General features: G+C 38.9%; 1 protein-coding gene across 27 annotated transcripts in view; it reads left to right on the forward strand.

Moving 5' to 3' along the window:
- The window catches only part of GPHN (gephyrin), a 314240-nt gene that overhangs the window by 263058 nt on the left and 24278 nt on the right, over positions 1-26904 (forward strand). For 8 of the 27 annotated variants that reach the window (XM_056546198.1, XM_056546184.1, XM_056546188.1 and 5 more), the window contains 5 exons: positions 1532-1564; positions 22133-22195; positions 24003-24045; positions 25547-25684; positions 26654-26788. In XM_056546198.1, coding sequence (XP_056402173.1) covers positions 1532-1564; positions 22133-22195; positions 24003-24045; positions 25547-25684; positions 26654-26788 — 412 coding nt within the window. The remainder of the gene's footprint in view (positions 1-1531; positions 1565-22132; positions 22196-24002; positions 24046-25546; positions 25685-26653; positions 26789-26904) is intronic. The other 19 variants (XM_056546197.1, XM_056546204.1, XM_056546205.1 and 16 more) reach the window with 7 other exon arrangements.

The following is a 26904-nucleotide window of genomic DNA, read 5'->3' on the forward strand; positions in this document are numbered from 1 at the left end:
TTTATTTATTTTTTTACCCAAATTTAAATTCTGTCCAAAATGTAGCCCTAGTAACTACTTGGCTCGCAATTATCAGTAAGGGTAGTATGGCTAGATGACATAAAATCAGTCCAAATCATGCACTTAAAGGGAATCTGTCAGCTGTATTTGCTTCTGAGAGCTGCAGACCATTGGATGGCTGTTGGGGTATAAAAGAAAACTTTTAATTTCTCTGGACTTGATGGTGGTTGCCAAACTTATAAAATCCCCTTTTTATTTTTTTGTGTTAAGGAGGCGGAGCTGAGCTGCTGAAGGGTCACAGTCTGACATGCCTTGTTTGCCTTCACCTTCCAGCCCCTCCTGGACTGATGTACAGAGCTCTATATGTCAATCAAGATGAGGCTGGGAAGTGAGGACACTTGAGCAGCTTAATTCCACCTCTTTGACACTTGGCTGAGAAATACAAAGATGATTTTATACATTTGGCAACCACCATCAGCTACAGCAAAGGTACAATTTGCTTTTATACCCCAACAGTGTCTGCAGCTCTTAGCGGCAAATAGGGCTAACAAATTCCCTTTGAAAGGGGTACTCCTGTTTCGAACGCTGGACCCGACACTGGGAGCTCAAGACGTCATAGCCCCGCCCCCTCAGTGCAAGTCTATGGGAGGAGCTGGACAGCCGTCATGCCCCCTCCCATAGACTTGCATTGAGGGGGCGGGACATCAAGAGGGGGCGTGGCTATGACGACACGAGCTCCCATCTCCGGCGTTCGGAACAGTTTGTTCCAAATGCTGAGCAGCGGAGTACTCCTTTAAGATTCTCAAATACAGATCCCAAGGCACAGGAAAATGCACAAGAAAGGCAACAGACTGTGCATCGTGCAGCAGCATGCCGCACACTCCAGTCCACTGCAAGGAGAAGCAGAAATGATTGGTTGGTATAAGTCTTACGTTATGGAGATCTAATGTAGTCACCGACTTGTTGCAAGGCAGTGGCCTAAACCTGAGCAGTCATTTTGTATGAGTTGTTCTCTAGGGTTACCCACAATGGTTAAATCTATAAAATGGGGTATATGCATTGTTATTGGTTGATGGATAACATGATGATCATCTTCTGCAGTTTTAAGCACTTTCATTCACCTACTTATTGTTACTGTTTAGAATAAGTGAAATCATTCTATAGTTGTAAAAATCCAGGTAAGTATACACCAGATTCCTTATCAGAGCCTCAGCTCCAGGGCACAAGGAGCTGGATTATTTCTACGTAACATTTCCCTGTCATATCATTTCTTCATCCGGTTTCTTTTATTCGTGCCATCAACCCAATAAATGTGCCTGTGCCTCTATGTTTTCAACTAGAAATAGTTGCGTACTTTTTTGAACAGGCCGTAAATGATGTGAAATTCAGTGATGCTTGTTACTTACCATGCAAAGGATACCGTGTGTGTGTTTGTGCGGACAGCAGAATGTGTTCATATATCACCTGACATATACTTATTTGCCATGAAAGAAACCAGTTGATAAAAAACAATCGCACATTTTTTTTCCAGGACATTTGGATTGCTGCCCCCTCCTTTTCTCAGGTTGTATTTTTGACTTTCCGTTTCATAGATTTCCGTGGTTTGCTTTGCTTCAACTCTCTTGCTCTTCCATATTGATTGTTGTAGTGTGTATATTGTGTCATTGGTCTGGGAGCTTCTTACCTTTCTATTATTCTCATTTGATGGTTTTGTTTTTTGTTTTTTACACTTCTTCATTGGCTTTAAGTGAGCAAGTGCATCTTTGTGTGATCTCTTTACACCATCAGCCATTAAGCCAGTAGAAAAAATTGCCGGGGATTTTGTCGGATTGGTCACTCGCCCCTGGTATGCCACGCTAGTCTTAGACTTTATATATACTATAAAAATCTCTTGTATTATATCTGTGATACAATATGAGTTATGCGTCATCAGTATCTGTCTTGTGGCCTTTCTCTTTCAAGACTAGGCTATAGACGCTCCAGTTTCGCTCATTGCATCTCGTCCTGTCACACTTTGTGTGTACACATCTACTGTTTTTTTTTATGTGTTCCATTGTAGAATGGTGTTGTACTGTATATGTGTGTACAAACCGTTTCATCATCTTTTACATGACTCTTGTGGTGTACAATGTTACACACCTGCATTTCTGTCCCACAATCTGCTTGTTCATTTTTGGTTATTTTTGCACTCTGACCTCTCTGTTCTTACATAGAACATGAGACAATATAATATATTGCATATAAAATAATTGCAATATACTATACACCAGGTGTTCATATATGTTTTATTGTATGTTGTGAAATTTAACTCTATTAATAATTGTAAAAGTCTTGTATAACTCATATTCTTTGTCATGGAGTTACCCCTTTTTTCCCATGGAGTCACCTATGGCTTAAAAACATTTTCACGAGGAACCTGTAAATCTACCTCTACTCTATAGTGAACATCTCTTACAGTTTCTGTCTTTTTGTTAACCCTTAACCAAGTTCCTTGGTTCTACACAGCCATGGTACAAATAGAGTAGTCGGGGTACTGTTATGGAAGCACTGTGTAGACTGCTGCTCATATATTTAATGATGTAAAAATTTAATTAGGAATAATTAGTTTTTTGAATAAACCTAGTCCAATTTTTTTTTTTTTATATAAAGAAAGTATACTCGCCTGCCCGATTCCCCTGCCACTCCCAGAGTCTTCTGCTTCCGATAGCATCCTGACCCTGCAGGAGATGCCCCTCAGCCAATCACTGGCTTAGATGAGTCACCACTGCTTTCAGCGATTGGCTGAGTGATCAGTTCCTCCAGTGTCAGCTTGTCATTGGAAGCAGGAAGAAGCTAAGAGTATCGGGGATGGCGAATAAACTTGGTTATTTAGTTCTCTACAGCTTAGCTGAGAACAGCGATGGATTTCTGTTATTCCAACCTGTCAGGTCCTGCGGCCATTGTTTGAGGCCCTGGGGACCTGACATGTTTCCTTTAAATACAATGCAATAATAAATAGTGCCTTTAAAGTGTACATAGCATTTAAGAGAAGTTCTAGACTGGGGAATTGGTTTATTTTATATAATTAGGATAGCATTTAAAAGGAAGAAAACAACCTAATATTACCCAAACCATGGTCTCCTCCAAGGATAAGGCGCCCATCTGTAGACAGCTGTTCTAGGGTTCTTGACCCTCTTTTGATCAGGATACTGATTGCTGTGAGAGAGAAAGCTCAGGGGTGTACTGTTTTACATTGAAGAGATCCAGTAGGTGTAAGAAGATTTTCTGACAGTGGTCCATGGGGAAAAAATATGCAAATCAACTCTTCTCCAGAAGAAAGATAGGTTTCTCACATTGGCCAAACCAAATGGATGCCTCTTCATTTTTTTAGCACGGAGATGCTAAGACACGATAATAACCCTGGATTTGGTGCGCAAACCCCAGTAGAAAGCCATACCTGGAGTCTATACATGTAATGAAGTGCATTTTATTTTAATAACACAATTATAATGTGTCTCAAAGCCCTTGACAGCTACGTGATATACATAAAAGGGATGCAGTAGTGCTTTTAAAAGTGTCCTCCGTCACTTTTATGTTCTCCTTAATATTTATCTACATAGTTTGGAGGTGTTGCACTGTTGTGTTGCAACAGACACCTTTTATAGTTGTTAATTTATATAACACCATAATGTTCTGCAGCACTGTGCAGAGCTTGTCATCGCTCACACCAGTCACTGTGCTCATTCGGGGTCACTAACCAATTTCCATATTAACCCATGTTTTGTTACATGGGTAATAATGGGGAATAGGAGTACCCGCACATAATATACGCAGATGTTGCACCTTGTGTTTCTTTTATACTGTATCTTTATAAATATTTTTAAAACTTGTTATCAGGTAAATGTTTGTGTTTTAACTCGTTTTGTTATAGTTTTTTCTAAGTATTTTTGACTAATTTACTACAAAAGTCACAATTTTTTTTAACCTCACTAGTGATGTCAGATAAAATAAGCAAGTAAACTTAAAGGAGATCTCCGGCGAAAATTAGCTTATGCCCTATCAACAGAATAAGGGGATAAGTAGCTGATCTTTTCGGCGCTCCCATAGAAATGAATGGAGTGCTGGAGCACATGCTCCTCCCTGAGCACCAGGTCCTTTCCTGGTGATTGCTGGGTACCCCAGTGGATGGACCCCCCACAATCACCGGTACAGAACCTGGCGCTCAGTGAGGAGCATGTGCTCCAGCCGGCACGCACTCCATTTATTTCTATGGGAGCGCTAAAAAGACCAGAGTACAGCACTCGGGTATCATCGGTGCTCTCAAAGAAATGAATGGAGCTAGTGCCTTCTACTGGTAGACGACAAGCGCTTCTCACTGAGAGCGCTGGGGTCCTGTCCTTTATATCTTGGGGGGGCTCCAGCCGTCGGACCCTCCCCCCGTGATCAGCTACTTTTCCCCTATCCTGTGGATAGGGGATAAGTACATTTTTGTCGGAGTACTCCATTAAGTTAAATGGTAACATCTTCGAGAATTGTCAAGTAGGAATATAACTTAGTTTATCCTAATATAGACTTGTTTTTGCCAAAAACATATTCTCATTTTTGTAAGCCTTCTGCTGTGGAGATCAGAAATCAAATTCTTGGTCACAAAGGACAAGTTTTGGCACAACAGTGACCATATTTTGGCCAAATGTAAAGTGGCAGGCAATGTTTTCATTTTTCTTGACTTTCAGTTTCAGTGAGCCCGACAAAAAGTATTCTGGTCCCATTCAATTCTATAATTTGGGAGCCCAAATAAAGGATATATCCTAAAAATTCATTATTTTGAGAATTGGTTTGCATTGACATTTTACATAGAAATGTTAATCTAAGACAGAAATGAGTTTAAAGAAACCTAATTCCCATTGTAGCTGTTGGAACGCTATAATGTTTTTGTTTTTGTTTTTTATTTAATGGTTACATATTCATATCATAGTCTATCGAGGAAAAGTTTTAGCAAGTCAGGTCTTTTTATATAGATAGTTACATATTTAGACTTCGCAATATTATACTCTGCTTTGTATTTTTCCGCTTTCCTGATATGCAAGAGGTTAAAGGGTATGATACATTTTTGGGTTCATTTAAAATTTTTCTTGGTTGGTAGTAAAATTAATAAACATATGTAGGGACAGGGGATATACAAAGCAGAGTAGTATCTGATAAACATAGCCTTAGAAAACTGACCTGGTATGGTCATATACTAAAATTTGGAAGGGTGCATTCACATCTGAATAACAAATACAAAGGGAGAATTTTAAAACCACCTCCTGATGGATCCTTGCTGTGTCCCATTGATTTCAGTGAGATGCCTGGAGTCATTTTCCTACCATATCTGTTCATTTCTTTTTCTTTTTTTTAACCAAAATGAAAACCGTGGAATTCTAGTCCAGTTCAAAAACTGGATATGATCAGAAAAAGAGTCAACCAGGGACACTAACTGACTCCAGGCGGCTCGTTGAAATCAATGGGGTACGGCGTGGATCCAGCAGCGATACTGTAAGAGGCGGTTCTGAAATTCTCGTGCCATATACGGCTGCTGAATTCACAATCTGAGATGTAATCGCACCCTTATATAGCAAATTATAATTCATTTTTTGGGTGAAAATTTTCTTTACTCATTCAGATTTTATCTTTTATTTTTTTGACGTCACAACTCCGCCTCCGTGTGCCATAGACTTGCATTGAGGGGGCAGGGTGTGACGGCACACGGAGGCGGAGTCGTGATGTCACGATACTCCGGCCCCGTGGTCATTGCGCTACATATTTGGAGCCTCCAGCGCTGCGGAGAGCTCATAAAAGGTAGGTGCGCAATGACAGATTGCGGGGGTCCCCAGAGGCGGGACCCCCTGCGATCAGACATCTTTTCACCTATCCTTTCGATAGGGGATAAGATGTATTAGGGCCGGAGTACCCCTTTAAAGTTTTAGCTGGGAGATGACAATTGTCCGCAAAGCATGTAAATACCCATATACTGATAAGATAGATACAGAAGTGTTGTTTTTACAGGGTTTTTTGCTATTCAGTGCTCCCAGCATATGTTAGTACACCTACAATGTCTCTGTATTTTCAGTACACCTACAATGTCTCTGTATTCTCAGTACACATATAAGGTCTCAGTATTCTCAGTACACCTACAATGTCTCTGTATTCTCAGTACACATATAAGGTCTCTGTATTCTCAGGACACCTACAAGGTCTCGGTATTCTCAGTACACCTACAATGTCTCTGTATTCTCAGTACACATATAAGGTCTCAGTATTCTCAGTACACCTACAATGTCTCTGTATTCTCAGTACACATATAAGGTCTCTGTATTCTCAGTACACCTACAAGGTCTCTGTATTCTCAGTACACCTACAAGGTCTCGGTATTCTCAGTACACCTACAAGGTCTCTGTATTCTCAGTACACCTACAAGGTCTCTGTATTCTCAGTACACCTACAATGTCTCTGTATTCTCAGTACACATATAAGGTCTCTGTATTCTCAGGACACCTACAATGTCTCTGTATTCTCAGTACACATTTAAGGTCTCAGTATGCTCAGTACACCTACAAGGTCTCTGTATTCTCAGTACACCTACAAGGTCTCGGTATTCTCAGTACACCTACAAGGTCTCTGTATTCTCAGTACACCTACAAGGTCTCGGTATTCTCAGTACACCTACAAGGTCTCTGTATTCTCAGTACACCTACAAGGTCTCTGTATTCTCAGTACACCTACAAGGTCTCGGTATTCTCAGTACACCTACAAGGTCTCTGTATTCTCAGTACACCTACAATGTCTCTGTATTCTCAGTACACATATAAGGTCTCTGTATTCTCAGTACACCTACAAGGTCTCTGTATTCTCAGTACACATACAAGGTCTCGGTATTCTCAGTACACCTACAATATCTCTGTATTCTCAGTACACATTTAAGGTCTCAGTATTCTCAGTACACCTACAAGGTCTCTGTATTCTCAGTACACATATAAGGTCTCTGTATTCTCAGGACACATATAAGGTCTCTGTATTCTCAGTACACATATATGGTCTCTGTATTCTCAGTACACCTACAAGGTCTCTGTATTCTCAGTACACATTTAAGGTCTCAGTATTCTCAGTACACCTACAAGGTCTCTGTATTCTCAGTACACATACAAGGTCTCGGTATTCTCAGTACACCTACAATATCTCTGTATTCTCAGTACACATTTAAGGTCTCAGTATTCTCAGTACACCTACAAGGTCTCTGTATTCTCAGTACACATATAAGGTCTCTGTATTCTCAGGACACATATAAGGTCTCTGTATTCTCAGTACACATATATGGTCTCTGTATTCTCAGTACACCTACAAGGTCTCTGTATTCTCAGTACACCTACAAGGTCTCTGTATTCTCAGTACACCTACAATGTCTCATCATTCCCCACCTGGTACATCTCCTAGCTACATGTTGTACCCACCCAGTGCACCTAGTAATTAGGACAATTAACCTCTTATTGGGCTGGCACATTTACTAATGCTTTTCGGGACATATTCATTACATCATTTCCCAGCTCACCCGTTATTTGTTTTTACGTATGAACATGTAAAGACTACACATGAGCTGTGAGGAAACCACTTTAACCTGTCCATGTACGTGAAGCCATTGATGAAGACACTTTCATGGGCAGTGGAAACCAAGCAGCCAACACCATATGCTGGATTACGCATTGGAATCTGGAACCAGTGCTGAAGAGCAGACATTGGGTCATGTGTCATTTCAGATTCAGAGGATCTATCAGTGTGATCGGAATTACAAAGATTAGCAACACTTATAGGCGAAATGATGATTTTGAATATTTGATCCATTTATATTCTTAGGGCAGTTTAGTTTAATCCAGAGAGTAATAAGCATAAAATCAACAGTTTAGATGATAGACAGCTGACAGTGGTATCAGTAATAACTTCGACATGCCTAAAGGTGGAAATCTTTTACGTCAGGAGATAGATTCCCCTCCTCATTATACTGATATCTTTTCTTTTTTGATAGTTGACCGTTACACCTACAGACACGTTTTAAGAAAAATCCATAAACAACATAGTAAAACCTTTCCTTCAAAGTTTATTTTACTTTATACTTTTCTGGTCTTAATACTTGATAACTATAAGTTCTACATAGTAAAACAGTGGGCGATGAACACAAAGAGAAACCAGTACATCATGGAATGTATTTTTGTAGATCTTTGTGGTAGGTTGAAGAATAATTTATTATTACGTTTTGGAGATACCAGTTTAAAAGGGAACCTGTGATCAATTTCATGCTGCCTGATTGAAAACTTATCAGGGTGGCCCCTAGTGGCTTCTGCCTGCCCTGCTGACCTTCATTATTAGATCTCTTCCTATACCCAAATAGCGAGAAGTCTATTAATCAAGACTGGTGCGGTCACGAGAAGCCGCCAGAGACTGCTGCGATGACTCATGGTTTGGGCACCATTAAAGTGATGGCAGGTTCCCCTGTTTTGGGAGATACTGTTTTAGAGTCTTAAAGGGGTACTCCGCTGCTCAGCGTTTGGAGCAAAATGTTCCGAATGCTTGGAGCCGGCGCCGGGAGCTCATGATGTCATAACCCTGCCCCTTCATGACTTCCCACCCCATCCCCTCAATGCAAGTCTATGGGAGGGGGCGTGACAGCCATCGAGCCCCTCCCATAGACTTGCATTTGAGGGGGTGGGGTGGGGCTATGACGTCACAAGCTCCCGGCGCCGTCTCTAAGCATTCGGAACATTTTGTTCCAAACGCTGAGCAGCAGAGTACCCCTTTAAAGGCTGTGAACACACTTTTGGGTGTGTTATTTATTTATTAATTAATTTTATGAACGTATTTTGGACCAAAAATATTTTTTATAAATGGGTTTTATTAAAGGGGTTATCCAAGAATAAAAAAACAGAGCTGTATCCAGGTTGGCTCCATTCACTGAATGAACTCCAGAACAACACCCAACCTGGAGACAGACAGGGAGTGGTTTTTGAAATAAATTTAACTCTCTTTTACTATTCCTTTAAATATTTTCAGTTCTTACCACTCAAGTGTTCTGTGGGATCTACTCGGCTTAGTTAGGATCAAATTAAAATTGAACTTAAAGGGGTTCTCCGCTGCTCAGCATTTGGAACATACTGTTCCGAACGCTGGTGCCAGCGCTGGGAGCTCGTGACATCAGCCCCGCCCCCTCATGATGTCACACACCGCCCCCTCAATGCAAGTCTATGCATAGACTTACATTGAGGGGGCGGGGCGAGATGTCACGAGGGGGCAGGCTATGATGTCACAAGCCCCCGGCTCCAGCGTTCGGAACAGTTCGTTACAAACGCTGAGCAGTGGAGTACCCCTTTAAGCTTAGCTTAGATGATTGCTTAGGAATAGGCAGCAGTACCTGTAGAATAAGTGATCTGATTTGTAGCACAAAATACATTAATTTTAGTTAATAAAAACACACAGTTGAAAATCCTACTGACCCCATTTGTTGCACAGTCTTGCAGAGGTTATCATTGAAGAGAGTAACATAAATATCTAAGATAGCGGAAGGATAGCAGTAAAGGTATGGATTCATTAATATAGAAGGGCAGAAGAAGACGTTGCTGTACTGGAAAGTCCATGCGTAAAATGGTCAATTATGGATTGCAAAATATATGTCTAAAATACACTCCGAAAAGATTGACAATAAGGCAATACTAGTGTTATCCTCTTGCAATGACTTGACAGCCTTCTGTTGGCCACTTATGGTTCTTTGGGATCTGTTGGCCTATGGATCGCATCAAAACCACAAAATAAATAATCATAACTAGCTAAGTAATAAAATAAAGAGTTATCTAAACAATAGGTCCCCTCTTACCTTAAATAAACAGCTTAAAATACTCAGTGGAAAAACCAGGAGCCACTTACATGTCCCAAACCAGAATCCAATGTCAAATTTGAAATTTACCAACAGAGAAAAGGAGGTGAGGGTGAATGCAAATAAGTGCATGGCTTTACTGTGAATGCTGCATTTTGTTCTGTTCTCCTGCATGCATATGATTTGTCTGGATATGGTTATAAAAAGTCTTGTTGAAATTGCAGATTTTTGTGTTTACATTTTTTTTTTCGCGACCAAGATAAATCATGTTTAAGGTTTTTCAACTTTAGGGTCACCTTTCAACCAAGAAAAATGCAAATGAGACGGGTCCGCTCTAGATGGGCTATTTCAGGACACAATTCTTTTTTTATTTATTATTTTTTTTACTATTATTTAAAAAAAAAAAAAATAATATTTTAGTTGAAAGTCTAGAACTTTTGCCATAACCAAAATTATAATGAGGCTATTATCACCTTAAAGGGGTACTCCACTGCTCAGCGTTTGGAACAAACTTTTCCGAACACTGGAGCCTGAAGCTCATTACGTCATAGCCTAGCCCCTTCATGACCTCACGCCCCGCCCCCTCATTGCAAGTCTATGGGAGGGGGCGTGACGACTGTCACGCCCCCTCCCATAGACTTGCATTGAGGGGGCAGGGTGTGACATCATGAGTGGGTGGGCTATGACGTCAAGAGCTGCTGGCACCAGCGTTCGGAACAGTTTGTTCAAAACGCTGAGCAGCGGAGTACCCCTTTAAAGCATTGGAGGAAATTCCTGATCTTGGCAATGTCCAAGTGATGCACCATTGTCTCATTTCACTCTATAGCACAGTTAAAGTTCTCTAAAACCCTTCTTTTCATCAATATCAGTTAACAAGACCCCACAGTTGTTTTTGTAAACCATTGGAGATTCATAAATAACTTAGTAGGGTGCAACCAACAGAGCTTCATATCCTAAACCACTGGTGGCCAAAGATTAGTCTTCATGGTACTCTGGCAGTAGATATTTTCCATTTTACCTGGCAGGGGAACCTGTATGAGATCTCGTCTGTAAGGCTGCATTCACACCACATTTTTGCAATACAGTTCCCGTATCAGGTTTTTGATGAAAAACAGATTCCTCAAAACCTGACTAAACTGTATCAAAACGAGTGTACAAATTTTAACCCCTATACGGTTAAAAACCATGTACGGTTAGAAAAATGATGTCCGGTTGCATCCGTTTTTTTTAAGAAAAAAACCTATACGTTTTTAACTTTTCACTTCATTATGAATAAAGTTTCACTTGTTTGATTGCAAAGTCAAAAACCGTATGGTGAAAACCGGATGGAACCGTACGCACATACAGTTCTGTACAGTTCCCATTGACTCCCATGTTAAAAAAAAAAAAAAACATATACGGTTTCAATACGGTTTTTCACCCGGACCAAAAACCGTGGTAGTCTACGGTTTTGGGTACAGGAAAAAAACAGACAAAACTGTACAAGACGCAAAGCAGATGCAACCGGAGGCATCGTTTGGCATACGGTTTTCAATGGAGAGTCAACGGTTTTCAATGGAGAGTCAATGCCTACGGTTTTCAATACGTTCCATACGGTTTTCTAATTGAAAACTTATACGGGAACTGTATTGCAAAAACGTGGTGTGAATGCACCCTAAGTGCGTCAAGAGAACTGAAAGATGTCCTTTTGTTGAATTCTGTCCAACACCATTGTCTTCTTCCAGACCAGAAAAGGATTTGGAGTGTTATGCCACCGAGGTGTTATTTTTTTGTTTGTTTTTACTTTTCATTTGTGTTTATCTACCTGTTTTTAATAAAAATTGTATCAGTTTTGATATCACACAAAATTTTAAAAACATGATTTATCTTGATTTTCCTGCTCTCTACCATAAAGATCTGCAGTGTCGTAAAGGATATAGAGGCTTTTCATAACCACTGTATGTTTGCCTATATATACAGCTACGTATATATATATTTATGTACTATATGTACTGTGTATCATTTGTGATTTTTTTATTATTTTTTTCCCCTGTTTAATTGCTATATTTGTGGCGATATCCTGAATCCAGATAACAGCCTTTACTTCTAACTCATGCATATTACAAGTAGACTCCTACTGGGAATCATAAGTGTGAATAAGTCTGCATGTCATTGTGACTGTCTGGCCCTACACTTTGATCCCATGTACTTTTTTTGAAAGCTAGTTTTTTGAGGGAGCAGGATGGTAACCGTATTGGCTCAAAGAAAGTTGGGAGAAGTAACCATACTTTAGTTTTGTTATAGTTCTTGCAGATTCACTCCCTTATCTCAGGATGTAAGAATTACTGGCAAATATCCAATGTAGTTCATAGTTTCTTGTAAACTTCCAACTTAGGGAGGGCTTGATGTTGCTTTACGCCTGCCTCCCATAGTGTCTGGTCCTTCATGTACCCATAGCATGCCTGTAAACTCCATGTGTCTATTGTACCCAAGTGATTTTTATATAAACTGTCTAATTTTACGAGGCACAAATGTTGATATAGCTGTGAAACACAGAGTTTGTAACACATATCACAGTATGTATGTTTTGTTCCAGGTTTTGATATGTAATCTTATAATTACACCCACAAAGTGCCAACATTGGTCCCACTGAAGAAGTGACTAAGATTTGAAGATGACAATTTGTGGGTTCAATTACCCCACCAAGCACATTTTTTTTACATAGTCCTCCCATAGATTTTTAAGTAATATTTCTACAGGGGTTTGTGTTTTCCCATTTTATCCAATGGTCTTTCAATGGCTTCAGCATTCTGTATCCACCAATACAAAGCGTTTGGTATCTATGGTTTGAGTGCCACTTTACAGAATTCTTCCCTATATTTATTCCACCATTTTTCAGGACTATCTTTACAGAATTATTCAAATATTCCATAATGTTAACAGTTTGGCAGAACTGACCTGCTTTGGGCCTGTATACATTTGGGTTTATGATAGAAACACACAACATTGGCCCTGATGTACTAAGAGTGGAGTGTAGTTTTCTTTGTGGGTTCTGTTTCCCTATAGGTATTTTTCCTCGGTATATACTATTGTTTCCCTACGTTTTGCACTTTTCCTTATGTTTTATTTTTTATTTTACACATGCTCTGAGCTGTGGGGTTTTCCAGAGCTCAAATACACCACATTTTCTGTGGAAACCTTAGTAAATATGTTGTGATTTTTGAAAATGTGGGGAACACACCTTTTTAGATGACCAAGCCCTCTTTCCCCGTCGGCAACGCCCCTTTCCAGTTTTTTTTTTTTTTTTTTTCGTAAAATTGAGAGTTCGTCAGGTTTTTAGAAATTTTAGCACAATTTCTGGCACAGACACATATTATGGCTAAATGCGACACAACCTGACAAAATAGGTTGGGTTTACAATAGCCATTGTCTTGTATTTTCCGCATAAACGGTTGAATAGCTGGTAGGGTATAAAAGTAAACTGTACCTTTCCTGGAGCTGATGGTGGTTGCCAATCTTATAAAATCACCTTTTTATTTCTAAGCCAAGTGTCATAGAGGAGAAGCCGAGCTTCTCAAGTGCCATGGCCTGGCACACCTTTTCGCTTGCCCTTATCTTCCAGCCCCTCATTGACTGGTGTACAGCGCTGTGTATCAAGGAAGAACTGGGTGTTGTGCAGAAGCACAGACTGTGACACTTTATCAGCATTTCCCTGCCTTCTTGACACTTACCAGAAAAGTACAAAGGCAATTTTATAGGTTTTACAACTTCTATCTGCCACAGGAAAGGTACAGTTTGCTTTTATACCCTGACAGCTATCCAACTGTGTATGTACAAGTGCAGCTGATAGAGTCCCTTTAAACTGTACCAGAGTTTTCAGCCACGCCTCCTTTGCCAAGACCTTTTTCCAGAGGCTTACCTGTTTTTATTATGAAGGGAGAACATGTCTAATTACACCAATCTGCCCTATTATTGAAATCATTCTGCAAAGATAGTGCTGTCCATAAGGTAAGACCCATAGCATACATTGGACAAGATCCCACATCATTTGGCCACCCACCCAAGGAGAGCATGGTGAAGGCTCCCCTATCCATTCTGTTTTCATGACCTTTGGGACAATTTTTTTCTTTTCTTAAAGGGGTACTCAGGTGGAAAACTATATATATATATATATATATATATATATATATATATATATATATATATTATTTATTTATTTTTTTTTAAATCAACTGGTGCCAGAAAGGTAAACAGATTTGTAAATTATTTCTATAAAAAAAATCTTAATCTTTCCAGTACTTATTAACAGCTGTATACTACAAAGGAAATTCTTTTCTTTTTGAATTCCTTTTTTGTCTGTCCACAGTACTCTGTGCTGACACCTCTGTCCGTATCAGGAACTGCCAGAGCAGGAGAGTTTTGCTATGGAGATTTGCTTGCACTCTGGACAGTTCCTGACATGGACAGAGGTGTTAGCAGAGAGCACTGTGGTCAGACCGGAGTAACCCTTTCAATCCATTTAATTCTAGCACTATAGTTCCTCTGTTGAAGGACGCCCTACATAGGTTCACCCCACCTATTTATAATTATAAGATACTATACTATGAACTGTAATGTTCTGGTTGGTTATAAGTATTCAGTACTGTACAAAAAGTACCCAATGGTCAAAATCAGAACAGGGGTACAGCATACTCATACATGTCAATTTTGCCTCTCCACGCCTTTAAGGCCATTTACCAAATCTCAATGGGTTCCAAAAAAATCATATAAAGCCAGTATATCAGTTTCTACGGAGGGTAAAAATCCTTTTCTTATGTTGGTAGGACATCAAATTACATAAGTACTGTAGGTACATAAGTATGTAGAAGTCAAAAAACAATAAAATTATACCCCTGTATTCTTTGTTTTAAAATGCTTGTGTCCTTGAAAATTTCCTTCTTATGTTGTATAAGCACTGGGTTCACAATGCTATATCACATTGGCACGTACTGTGCCTGTCTAACTCTACCCTAGACAGCAGCAGGTAGGTCATGGATTAAACAGGAGGTCCAAAATGTTTAATAAAAAAAAATAGTATTTTTCCTATCTGGGTCCACCTCCGCACCATACTAACTGGGGGTCCCACAGTGTAGAAACTGCTTCTTACCTTTCTTCCTTCCCATCATGACATGGACCTGATTGTGACCAGAAAATGCATGACAAAGTATTGTAGGCGTGAAACATGTCATGATATGAAGGGAGGGAAAAGTAAGAAGTTCTCTGCAGACCCAGGTACATTTTAGGTGGTTAAAAAAATAAAATAAAACAATTTGTCAATGTCATATTTTATTTATTTGTTAGTCTTTTTGCTTTTTAAATTTCAATCTGAATGCCAGTATCTCTTAGAACCTGAGTATTGACAGGATCATAGATTACATATTTTTTTTATTTTCCTTGCTGTATTGGCGCTCACCTGGCCACCTCTGATCTCCACTTTCGGTTCCCATTATGGCAAATTGAAAATACCCACTCAGTTAATTATCAGTGACAGTGGTGACCAGCCTCAGCCATTGATCGACTGAGAGGGCATTTGCACTTAATTTTTGGGCATTGAGATGGCCAGGATGTGGAGACCAGCAGCAGTTGCGCGTTGGAACATTACGTAACCCCTTTGTAAAAAACAAATTCTGAGGGCAGACTTATTCCTGTCACAAGATAAAACCTAGATGAATAGTTGTACTGTTTAGCTAGTCATCAAGACCTTACTAGATTACATTGTGACAAAAAATAATAATTAAGAGGTTTATGTGCTAGGACAGTGGTCCCCAAACCAGTCCCCAAGGCCCACCAACATTTATTTATTTTTTAGTTAGTCCATTGGAATGGTGGCCTTGAGGACTGGGTTGGAACCTCTGTGCTAGGCCATTCCATTGATTTAAGACCATGAACTGTAATCCTTACCAATACCTTGAACTAAAGAATCCCTTCACCCTAACCTAACCACCGACTAATCAACTACGCTTTTTTTTGGACGTCTTTAACAGAACCAAATGGGCGCTAATATTTCCTGGATTGAAGGGATCTTTTTTTCAAGGTGTTAACTGGGGTCACAGCATTTACAATTTCTGACAGATTTCTGAATTTTTTTGAATTGAAAATCCTGATTTAACTTTTTTTAATGCACATAGACAAGATGACTGTGATGACTTTGTTACACATGTATTGTTCTTGAACAAAATACAATTGGGTATTGTCTTGTTTATATTTGCCCCTTTTTCAGTAATTGTGTTTATGACATGTATAAACCATGTGATATCGAAATGTTTCATGTTGCCGTTTTGTGATGGGAGTCATGATGGACCATTGGTTCTTCATTGTTCCCATCATGAAGCACTGGTTGATAATATACTGTGTATCTCACATGTTCTGCAGGTAAGTGTGGGGATTTCCCTCATTGATTTCTAACCTTTATTTCCTTCCTCACTATTGGCATAAGCTTTTATCATTTCATGTGTTTTTTAATCATTTTTTGTTTTTATAAAGTATAAGTGGCATATTTTTGTATAATGATGTCTACCAATTTTTGATGAGGGAGAGAATTTTTTGGCCTAAGGCTGAACCTCCTGTCTCTGCCCTTGTCACTTTATTTTAATAGGCATAGTATACCTTTCCATAATCACAGCTTGTGTTTTTGTCCAGCTAATGCAAAAAGATGGGGCTGTGGCAGGTATAGCATTTGGAACATACCATAGGAAGCACTAAAATTGCTGTATATAAGGCATTTGGGAAGTCTACACACCCTTTCACTTTTGTTATAGTGCAGCCTCATGTTAAAAAATAGAAAGAAATATAAATTCCCCTTCCAATTATTCTGCATCCAATGCCTGATAATGACAGAGTGAAAACAGAATGTTGTAAATCTTTGCTATTTTATTGAAAAGGAAAAACTGGCATAAGTATTTAGACCCTGTACTCAGTACTTAGTTGAAGCTCCTTTGGCAGAGATTCCAGCCCCTAGTCTTTGGGATGATGCCACACAGTTTGGACACCTAGATTTGGGGATTTTCTGCTATTCTTCTCTGCAGATCCTCTCATACTCTGTCAGGTTGGATGAGGACCATGGGTGGAAGCCATGAACTGGCCTCTCCAGGGATATTCTATCGAGTTTGGTCTCTGGCTTGGCCACTCAAAGACATTCACATAGTGGTCCCTAAGCGACTTCTGTGTTGTCTTGGCTGTTTGCTTAGGGTCATTGCCTTGTTGTAAAATGAACCTTTGGCCAAGTCTGAGGTCAAAATCATTCTGGGTCAAGTTTCCATAAAGAATATCACTGGGCTTCAGCTCTCCCTAAACACTGACCAGTTTGCCTGTCCCAGCCACTGAAAAACACCCCAACAGCATAATACTGCCCCCATCATGCTTTACTGTAGGGATGGTTTTGGGCAGGGGATGAGCAGTGCCTGGTTTCCTCCACAGGTGACTCTCATGTGAAATGAGGCCAGAAAGTTCTATCTTGGTTTCATCAGACAAGGCAATCTTGTTTCTCAAAGTCTGAAAGTCCCTTAGTTGCTTTGTGCAAATTGCTGGTGGGTTTTCATGTGTCTTTTAAGTGGAAAATGCTTTTTTTCTGGCCACTCTGCCATGAAACCCAGATTGGTGGAGTATTGCAGTGATGGTTGACCTTCTGGAAGTTTGTTCCATCTGTGCCCAGTCATTTGGGTTCATGATCACCTCTCTTACCAAAGACTTTCTCAACTAATTACTTGATGGGACAGCCAGCTCAAAGAGTCCTAGTTGATCCAAACTTTTTGTATTTAAGAAATATGGAGAAAGGCCACTGTTCTCTTGGGTGCTTTCTGTGCAGCGTACATGTCTTTATACCCTTCTCTAGATCTGTGGCTCCACATAATCCTGTCTCTCAGCTCTGCTGGCAGTTCTGGACACAGGTGACTCTAGTCAAGGTGTATAAATATCTCAGAGGTTCCCAAAGGTAAATTTTAAGTGTCACCATAACAAAGGGTCTGAAAACTAAGGTCTGTGTGAATGCATTGATATGGGGGACTTTTTTTTTAGCACAAGGCCGAAACATAACAAAATGTGAAAATAGGAAAAGGGTCTGAAAACTTTCTAGATGCATTGTAGATTAAAGTAAATCTTAAATAACCATTTATTAAAAATAGCTAAATCCAGGAATCACTCATAATGAAGATTTAGAAAATAATAATGATTGATGGGGTCAGTATCCAAAAAGATTTCTGTTCATGTTTTGACCTGATTTAAAATATATAAAATGTTAACCGTAATTAAAAAGACCCTAGAAAGGGATTTGATAGTATATGATTCTGCCCATCTGATCAACAAATGGCATGCCTATCAATTACATTTTCTTGGGAGCGGTTGCCTAAAACAAATGCCCTTTCAGGGCTACCCCTGTCCATATCATTAGTGCATTTCTGGACATCATAGAGGATATCATATCACACTGAGCCAAATTCTACATGACCATGTGTTAGATGATCAGCCATTTTAAGGAATGCTGTGTAATTCCGCATTTCCTCTTTATTGGCCTCAGATTTCCACAAGTGGGCCTGCTGCAATCTGAAAGGAGCTTTTATTTCCCAGTTAAAGTTGGCCTTCACATACAGTAATGCCAGTCAAGAAGTTATATCCTTGGGTTTATCAATTGCAAAAAGGTGTGCCACTCTATATGCTTTGTCACAAACACCTACAAAGAACCCTGTCTTGAGTTGGCTCTACTGTATGTAGAACAAGCCGACCAGGGCCAAAAATGTAATTGAATCTAGAATTTAATTGAATCTAATTGGGAGTTGAATTTTTGGATATTCTTTGTAGGAAGTGAGGTGTCCTACAGTAGACACACTATTACTTTACATGTATTGCAGGAATGTGACGGATGCCATACAGTGTCAACTGTCACCCATGGGGTCCCATTGTACAAAAGCATATACCTTGTGGTGTTTTTTGTAATGTATAGGAAGGTGCAATCTGCTGCAATTTCCTAAACAGTAAAAAAAAAAAAACGTATTATCCGGACGCGTAATATGCCGGTGCGTAAATACCAGGCCGATAGTCACTCTATGGCCTGGTAGATTAGGGGAGTCTATCGACACGTAAAGCATACATGCCCGGAAACTTAAAATGTATATGTTAAATGTAATGTACTAATGCAGCATGTGTTTGGCTGTACTCGATAGAACATTTTCACATAATCTCATCCTGGGCACAGAATTCATCCTACAGAAAGGTCAAGGAGACATTCCTCCCTGATAAACAAATTACTTGATTTGTTCCAATCCGAGAATTTGAAACCCCTTTCAAGGAGCCGTTTAATCCTCTGACCATGACTAAATGGACCTTCAAGCGTTCCTTGAGATCCATCACACAAGATATTTATCCTGAATGACATGCATTTTACAAAGCCAAATTTTGACTCTCATAAATCATGAATGCATGCATGTGATAAGTGATGTGCATAAGACCTGGAAATTGTGGAAAGAAAGACTTAAAAAGCGTACAAATAATTGTTAAACTAAAAGTAAATGAAGATATACGTTAGTTAGTGTTTCTCCAATTTGTTGAAACCCACCCTATATTGTTGGCATACTACCACCACAGGATAGTGCCAGGTTATTCAGTGAATGTGTAAAGAAACAATATACTGCACTCTCTCTTAGTGGTGCACAAGTAGGATCCCAATCCTTATAAAGCTATTCAAGTAGGAAACTTGGCACTCAGAAGATGGTGATTCCAAAGATTTTTATTTCCGCAATCCACAAGGTAAACAAAGATTGACGTTTCGGTCCAGGTTGGACCTTCCTCAGAGTAAGGATTGCTGCGGAGGCGACAACTGTTGTCGCTTCTCACTGCTTACTTGTGGCCAGCCTTTGTGGCCGAAATGTCAGCATTTGTTTACATTGTGGATTGCGGAAATAAAAATCTTTGAAATCACCATCAAATTCAGTAAGTTTGCGGCAGTCCATGCCGTCTTGGTTACCATGGTCATGTTGGTGAGTGTTGAGGTTGTTAGAAGACCAGTCTGCACTCCTTTGCGTGCTGCACGTGTCCCTTGGTGGCAAGCCAGTGCACAATGCTATGTAGTAATGACAGACACTCACTGAATCATATTCTTTATTTTGGAAAGTAACATATAGTTACTACCAATCACTTACGTGACTCCTTTCAGCTCACTATTTGACAGAGACTCAAGCTGAAGATTCTGCGTAAGTGCCAGTCATAACTTCATAACATTGTGCACTTGACTGCCACTTTAGGTAACAGAAGAGAGTCCTTAAGTTGTCACCCACTCTATTGAACCTGAATGACCTAGTGTATTGGATTATGTAAAAGTATAAGCCTTTGTTATTTGTTTAAATAAACCTAAAATGCTTTTGTACTGTAAACCTTATGATTGAATGTTCTAAAAAAAAAAAAATAATTAAGAAGAAGAATTTCTTAAAGATGTAGCTGTCCTTTTTTGTATGAAGTTGACTGGCTTTCATCTTATTATGTGGAAGGTTTTACATGCTTCCAAGAAGAAGGAGACTCCACCACTATGATTTCATAAAAACTCCTTATTTATTCCAATATCCCGTAAAGCAGCACATTACATCTCAATGGTCATAAGTCACATGTCATGACAAACACAAGATGCGTTTTGAGCCCTGCTGAGGTTTTGTTTATAGCATAACTGCTTAAAATGTCTCTCATGCAATTAACAAATGCTGAGAAGGATTCAAAATGCGTCTTTCATTTGACACAACATGTGAATTGTGACCAATAAGACGTAGGATTTTTTTTTAAAGAATGATAGAATTAAGATGTTTTCATGCAGCGGGAGCCTCTTTTTACTTAATGGTTTTTTTTCTGATTCCTGATGACCCATTCATCATATCAGATTAAGAATCAGTAGTCTTTTAAAGGGCTTGTTTGACATTAGAAGAAATGGTCTACTGTTTTTTTATGCAGGGTTATTGCCACTCTTGTCCATAGACTGTGACTGATATTACAGGTCATCTCCATTCACATTAACACTGCAATGCCAGATACGGCCCATGGATAGCAGTGGCTTTGTTTCTGTGGGGGGGAGCAGACCATTTTCTAAATTCTGGACAACCCCTTTAAGAGCCAGAGTCTCTATAGCAGTAGCGGCTTGCTTTGTTTCAATGATTTCTAATAGGTTATGAGAAAATATAAGCTATCTTAAAAGTTATGAATACTTTTGTCTCCAAGTGCTTCCCAAGTCCACAACAAGAACTCATAATATATAAATATATATATATATAATTTTTTTGTTTCTTTATATATAAGAATTAGATTTGTGTTTTAATATAAAACTGGCTAAATTGTATATAATTTGTCTTACTACCCTCTGTTGTTTTATGCCACTTTTCCTTGCTTGTAAGGGAAAAGGGGCATGATATGAAATTTAGGACAAACGTTACAAGTGGTGTTCAAAGTGTTAATGTATGATTCTGATGACTATGCTGAGTGCTACTTAAGGTTTCTGAAGAAAGTTATATATTCCAAGACCAAGTTCTATATTCCAAGTTCAATTATTCTTATTTTAACTTTTTTTCTTTTTGTTTGTACTGTGCTACCAACAAACCTCATGCTTCACCAGTAGCATTTATTGCAAAGACCAATATGGACATTTATCAACGGGTTTAGTCAGGTTTTCTTTACTATAATTGTCGCAAAATTGTCGCAACTGCGACTACACGATTTTTCGTGCGACATTTTGACTGGAAAGCAAGAAAAGCAAGTTTTCCTAAAATTTACTATGTAGTAATAATTTTAAAATGGACTACGGGTAGTCAGGTATTTATTAACTGCGACAGTCGCAACTGCGCAAAAAAAAGTCGCAACAGCGTTAAAAATTGACTAAATTTACTCCAGCTCAAACATGGAGCAGAAAAAGCTACTACCAAAGTAAAAAAGGAAAAATTGCTTACGTAAAAGAAAATTATCAACAGGCTGAAACCAGTTGATAAATACGTCGCACATAAGCAAAAAAAAAAGTAAGGAAAAAATTACTAAAAAAAAGAATACATAAGCAAACATTGATAAATGTCCCTCCAAATGTCCAGTTGAGAATTCTCCTTCTATTCCAGCTCATGCCGATATGGCACATAAAGTGATTTGGAGAACAAAAACAAAAATAATTAAAGAAAAGAAAAATTGTGACTAAGCTAAACTGTGACCCAACGTGTCTGCGACTTAATTCAACAATCTCAAGTGTCTCTGCTCATTTTCAATCTTTTGTTTTTGTCCATGCAATAGCTCCACTATAAATTGGAAGGGCTTAAAGATGAACTCAGGAGGAGTAGAGGCTGCGAAACAAGAGTAACTATTACTGATCAAAGGAGCTGCTTTCATTCGCAAAAAAGATGCTTTGCGCTATGAGTTTGAGCTCCTTATTATATTTCGTGGAGATTCCTGACTTTCATTTTACTTCCTTAGCGCTGTCTTTCCACTAACATTTTTCTCTTATTAGCTTTTCTCTTGTGTCCTTTGGATATATGTTTTTTTCCACGCTAGTTCTTTACTAGTCTACTTGTTTATTTTTAGGACTCTTTTGTGTTGTTATAGTTTCATTTCTCCGTTCTAAACTTATTAATTTGAAGCACTTCTACTCACGTGTTCTGTACTCCATGTGTACCTGTCCAACCATAATGTCCATAGTTTGTAGGATGTGTTACTTTGTAGGTCCAATCTTCTCATGACTCTGCTCCACCATCATTCATATTCATCTCTTCCATCTGTCCTGATTTTTGGTTCAGGCTTTGTTTCTTGAATTCAAAAACTTCTCATCTTGATGAAGACTTATAATAATTTATTGGTGTTTGAATAAGAGACCTATTGTTGGTTACCACCTATCTAAGAACAAATTTTGCTTTACTGTTTAGAGTATCATCACTGTACTTAAAGTTTTGAAGACAATGGAGAAGAAAGTCACGCTTTCACCTTATTGTTTTATGTCTTATGAAGTTTTGGAATGATCACAAGTTTCCTACCCAAGAAATGGCCCAGATTTAATACAAAGGTCTAATTCTTAGACACTACAAACTTAAGCTAGACAGTCTAAGAATTCACCAGATCAAAGTATTTTAAGCTGTAAAGTAAGACTGCCTAGTCCTAGTTTGGATCAACTGTTAGTAGCTGGGGAAAGAGTCTAAATCTGCCCCAATGTCTACATGACTTGTTGTTTCTTTACATTATCAATAGCGCTATTGGAGCCATGGCTTTTCTCCTGACTCTTTCGAAACCTATTGTTATCTATAGACTTAAACATATGGTTAAAGAAACTTTAGACACTTTTTATAGCATTGACTATATATATTGTAGCCAGTAAGACCATTTCTAGAGACATTTTTTCTTATTATGGACTAGTCGCCCAAATTTCAAGAACTTCCGCTTCAAAGGCACGTACGATTTAAAAAACAAATCCGAACCAAATCATAAAACATTCTGTCAATGAAATGTATCTGTTTTTTCTTTTTGAACATTGTTTTACCAGGAAGGGCAGTCATACCATCATTAGCTGCAACATTTCTGTCATATTTTGTCCCATTACAGCAAGTAGGCTGTGTTGCTTGGTAGATTTCAACCTGTTGTGTGGACGTACATATTTTCAGTTTATGGGCTGGCTTCTGTATGGATAAAATCTCAAAAAAGGTTATTTCCTCTGACAAAAAGTGTTAAAAAATGCACCTAAACTGATACTATCGAACATGATCGACCCATCAAGTCATTACAGTGAATTAAACTTCTAACAATTATGGAAAGTTAAAATTTCCTGTAGTGTTCTAGAATAGAATTCATAGCTCATGGTTGATGCCTCAGGCTATAATGTAGGCTATATTTTTAACTCAAAGGTGACTTATTGGTTTGTTTTTTTTATACACCCAAGACCTTTGAAAATTCTATTTCCTTAGATCAATACCTGAGGTAATATGTTGCCTTTTTGGCCTTTATCACTTATCAATGAAGAATAATTCCAAGGAGCCTGCCCATGAATTGCCTTCCATGCTAGAAGGGTTGGAGCGCATTGTCGGACAATGCGATACAAGTCACTATGGCATTAAAGGTGGAATACACATGTGAGTTATGATTACTTGTGTCACTGATGTGCTGTTTGCTCTCTTTACAGGTCCAATCCAGATGTAGCAGCAAGGAAAACATCCTCAGAGCCAGTAAGTCGGTGTTAGATATGTTTTTGAAGACATGAATAAATATATTTTTGCAAATGAGTTTTTTTGGTAATGCAGTTCCAAAGTCAGATAAGGCCCCATGTACACAGTTGCAAACAAAAGTAAGTGAAACCTTTGGAACAGTGTAGCTCTTGTTTTAGGTGACTTTTTAGGATAAGCTGCCCTGTGCGCGTACATAAGATGTATCACTATTTCTGGCCATTATATAACTTGTATATGGCATTTTTCTGCAGATTATGCTCTGCAGGCTTTATCTTTAATTATAACTACACCCAGAGCTGTTAGGCAGAGCCCAATGGCTATTGCTTCTGCAATATAATGCACACACAGAGGAGGACATACTGTTCTTCTATTTCTCTTTCCACAGCCTAAACAGCAACAGCATGAGCAGTCTAAACTGTGCATAAATCCCTGGGGTGAGATCTCTGTGTTCCAAGGCACTCTCCCTCCCTTCACCCCTCCTCCCCCTCCATAGACCTTTATTGCTTGTAATTTGATCCCTAAGTGAGCTACAGGACAAATATAAGCAGACACATTACATAATTTAGCTGATTTTCAGGATGGAAGGTAGTATATCAGGAGGGGATGAAAGCTTGATTGAAAAATTTTCATTGAGTAGAAATCCACAGCGAGGGGTAAAAAGTAAGTGAAACTTTTCCAAGACTCTAATTATCAAAATGTGTCTTAAGGAGATGGAATTGGACATAGGTTTTACATTTGCTTTGCACACAAAACTTGGTTACTTACAAATCTGTTCTTCTAAAGTCCCACCATTGAGTTTTAAATGCATTGGTTTACTTCATCCTGTGTCTGTCCTATTTTACAGCATGTATTATAGTCTAGAGCTACGTTCACAGTCCTAGTGGTCGTCAGTGGAACTAGTTGTCAAATGTGTCATCAGACAGGACCGCAATGGTGTAACTGAGCTCCTAAGTGCAGAAGAACTGTTTCATGTTCATACATTACGACAGTGTATAGTGCCGGGTCTAAAAATGGCACTTCCCATAGTGGATGATGGTAAATTTCAGTTCTGAAGCAAAGAGAATTGTGAACGCAGCCCAGGACTATGACAAGTGGATGTGAACCTGGACCTGTAATATGTTGAGCAATATGTACTCAACTTTTTATGTAGAAAAATAATTTTGTATGTCAACTGGTATCCTGTAATGAATATACACTTTATTCATAATAAACTCCTTTTTTCAGCAGTGTTTTCAGATGTTAAGATTGGGTGATGTTGGATATTGTTTGTAGCAATAAAATAGCTGCTTCTTGTCCTACTGAAGAACATATTATGTGTCATCCTTTCCAACCATGTGGAATAATTTTTTTAGTCCCTACTGTCATAGTAAGCAAATAAACCCCTGCTCTGGAGCGCATGTGAACACCCACAAAAAATGTATGTACATTGTGTCTTATCATGTGACACCATGGTCATTGCTAAGTTCTCTACAGAGTCTTTCTCAATGTGCTTTGTTTGTAGGTCACAGTGCCGTTGACATCACTAAGGTAGCCAGAAGACACCGCATGTCTCCGTTTCCTTTAACATCCATGGATAAAGCCTTCATTACAGTCCTGGAGATGACTCCAGTTCTAGGGACTGAAATAATAAATTACAGAGGTACCTTGTCTTATTCTCTTTATAATTTCTTGGGCTTTGATTATGACAAGTACACGACTTCTTACAGGTTTGGGTTTTTTTCTTAGTAGTCTAGGTTCCTAATATGGTCCCAAAACTGTTACACTCAAAAGTCTTGCTGTTAAAATGCAGCATACAAAGTCCATCAAGTTTAACCAAAAACCCTATTGTGTTAGTCCAGAAGAAGGCCAAAAAATTCCCATAAGGCTGATGCCAGTTCTATCACCGTAAATCTATTCTCCATAGCCTGTAATATTTGATTTTATAAGAAAAACATCCAGGCCCCCCTTGAGTCAGACACCACAACATCATGTGGCAGAGAGTTCCATTCTCTCACTGCTCTTACAGTAAAGAATCCCCGTCTTTAATGTTGGTAAAACCAATTTATGGTTACAGGCCTATGAATAGAGAGATTGCTAGAAAGGTCTATAAATTTGGGAATATTTGGTAGATAAGACTATATCTAGACATCATATCATTGGTCATTGATTTTACATTTCGTCAAATAAGTTTTTTTTCTGGTTTTAGTAGCCAGACTATAGGTATCCATGGAAAACAACCTAAAAAATAGATATCTAGCAAATCTATAATCTTGTTGGCTACATTACTGCTAGGATTTGTCCAGTTCTGTAACAACCGTTTGCACGTCCAGCCCTTTTGGCCTCAGTTGCATCCCACTAAATTAACTTGGGCTCACAATTCTTAAACACACAATGATCCTTGTAAAGTGGGTATGTAAGTGGGTATGCCAACTGGACATCTACCGTCAATATGCCTTGTTAGGGCATGTGGATATCTAAGAGGGTCCCTAGACTCCCTTTGTTAGACAAAATGTTGAGCCACTCCCATTCTGGCAGATTCGGCCTGTACATTGTCCTCCATTTATCTGAATAAGCACCATGTAATACTGTAAACATGCAGCTGCCTACAGCCTCCCCTTTATGCTTACAGCTGATCGCAGAGAGGATCAGCAGCCAGATTTGCGAGGATCTGCTTGTCAACAGGGGCGGTGTTGTCCAGTTTGTACATTAACATCTCCAGTGGATTCACACATGGACCACTTCTTGCAAGAGAGTACAGTTCAATGCAAGTGATTTTCAAAAACACTATTATCGTACTGGAAAAAACTTAGATTAGTGTAGATTTTAGAGCACTTTGCGGGTTTTCAGACTTGCAATATGCTGGATTTGTGGAGTATTTGT

The sequence above is a fragment of the Hyla sarda genome, chromosome 11 (genome assembly GCF_029499605.1).
Source record: "Hyla sarda isolate aHylSar1 chromosome 11, aHylSar1.hap1, whole genome shotgun sequence".
Lineage (NCBI taxonomy): Eukaryota > Metazoa > Chordata > Amphibia > Anura > Hylidae > Hyla > Hyla sarda.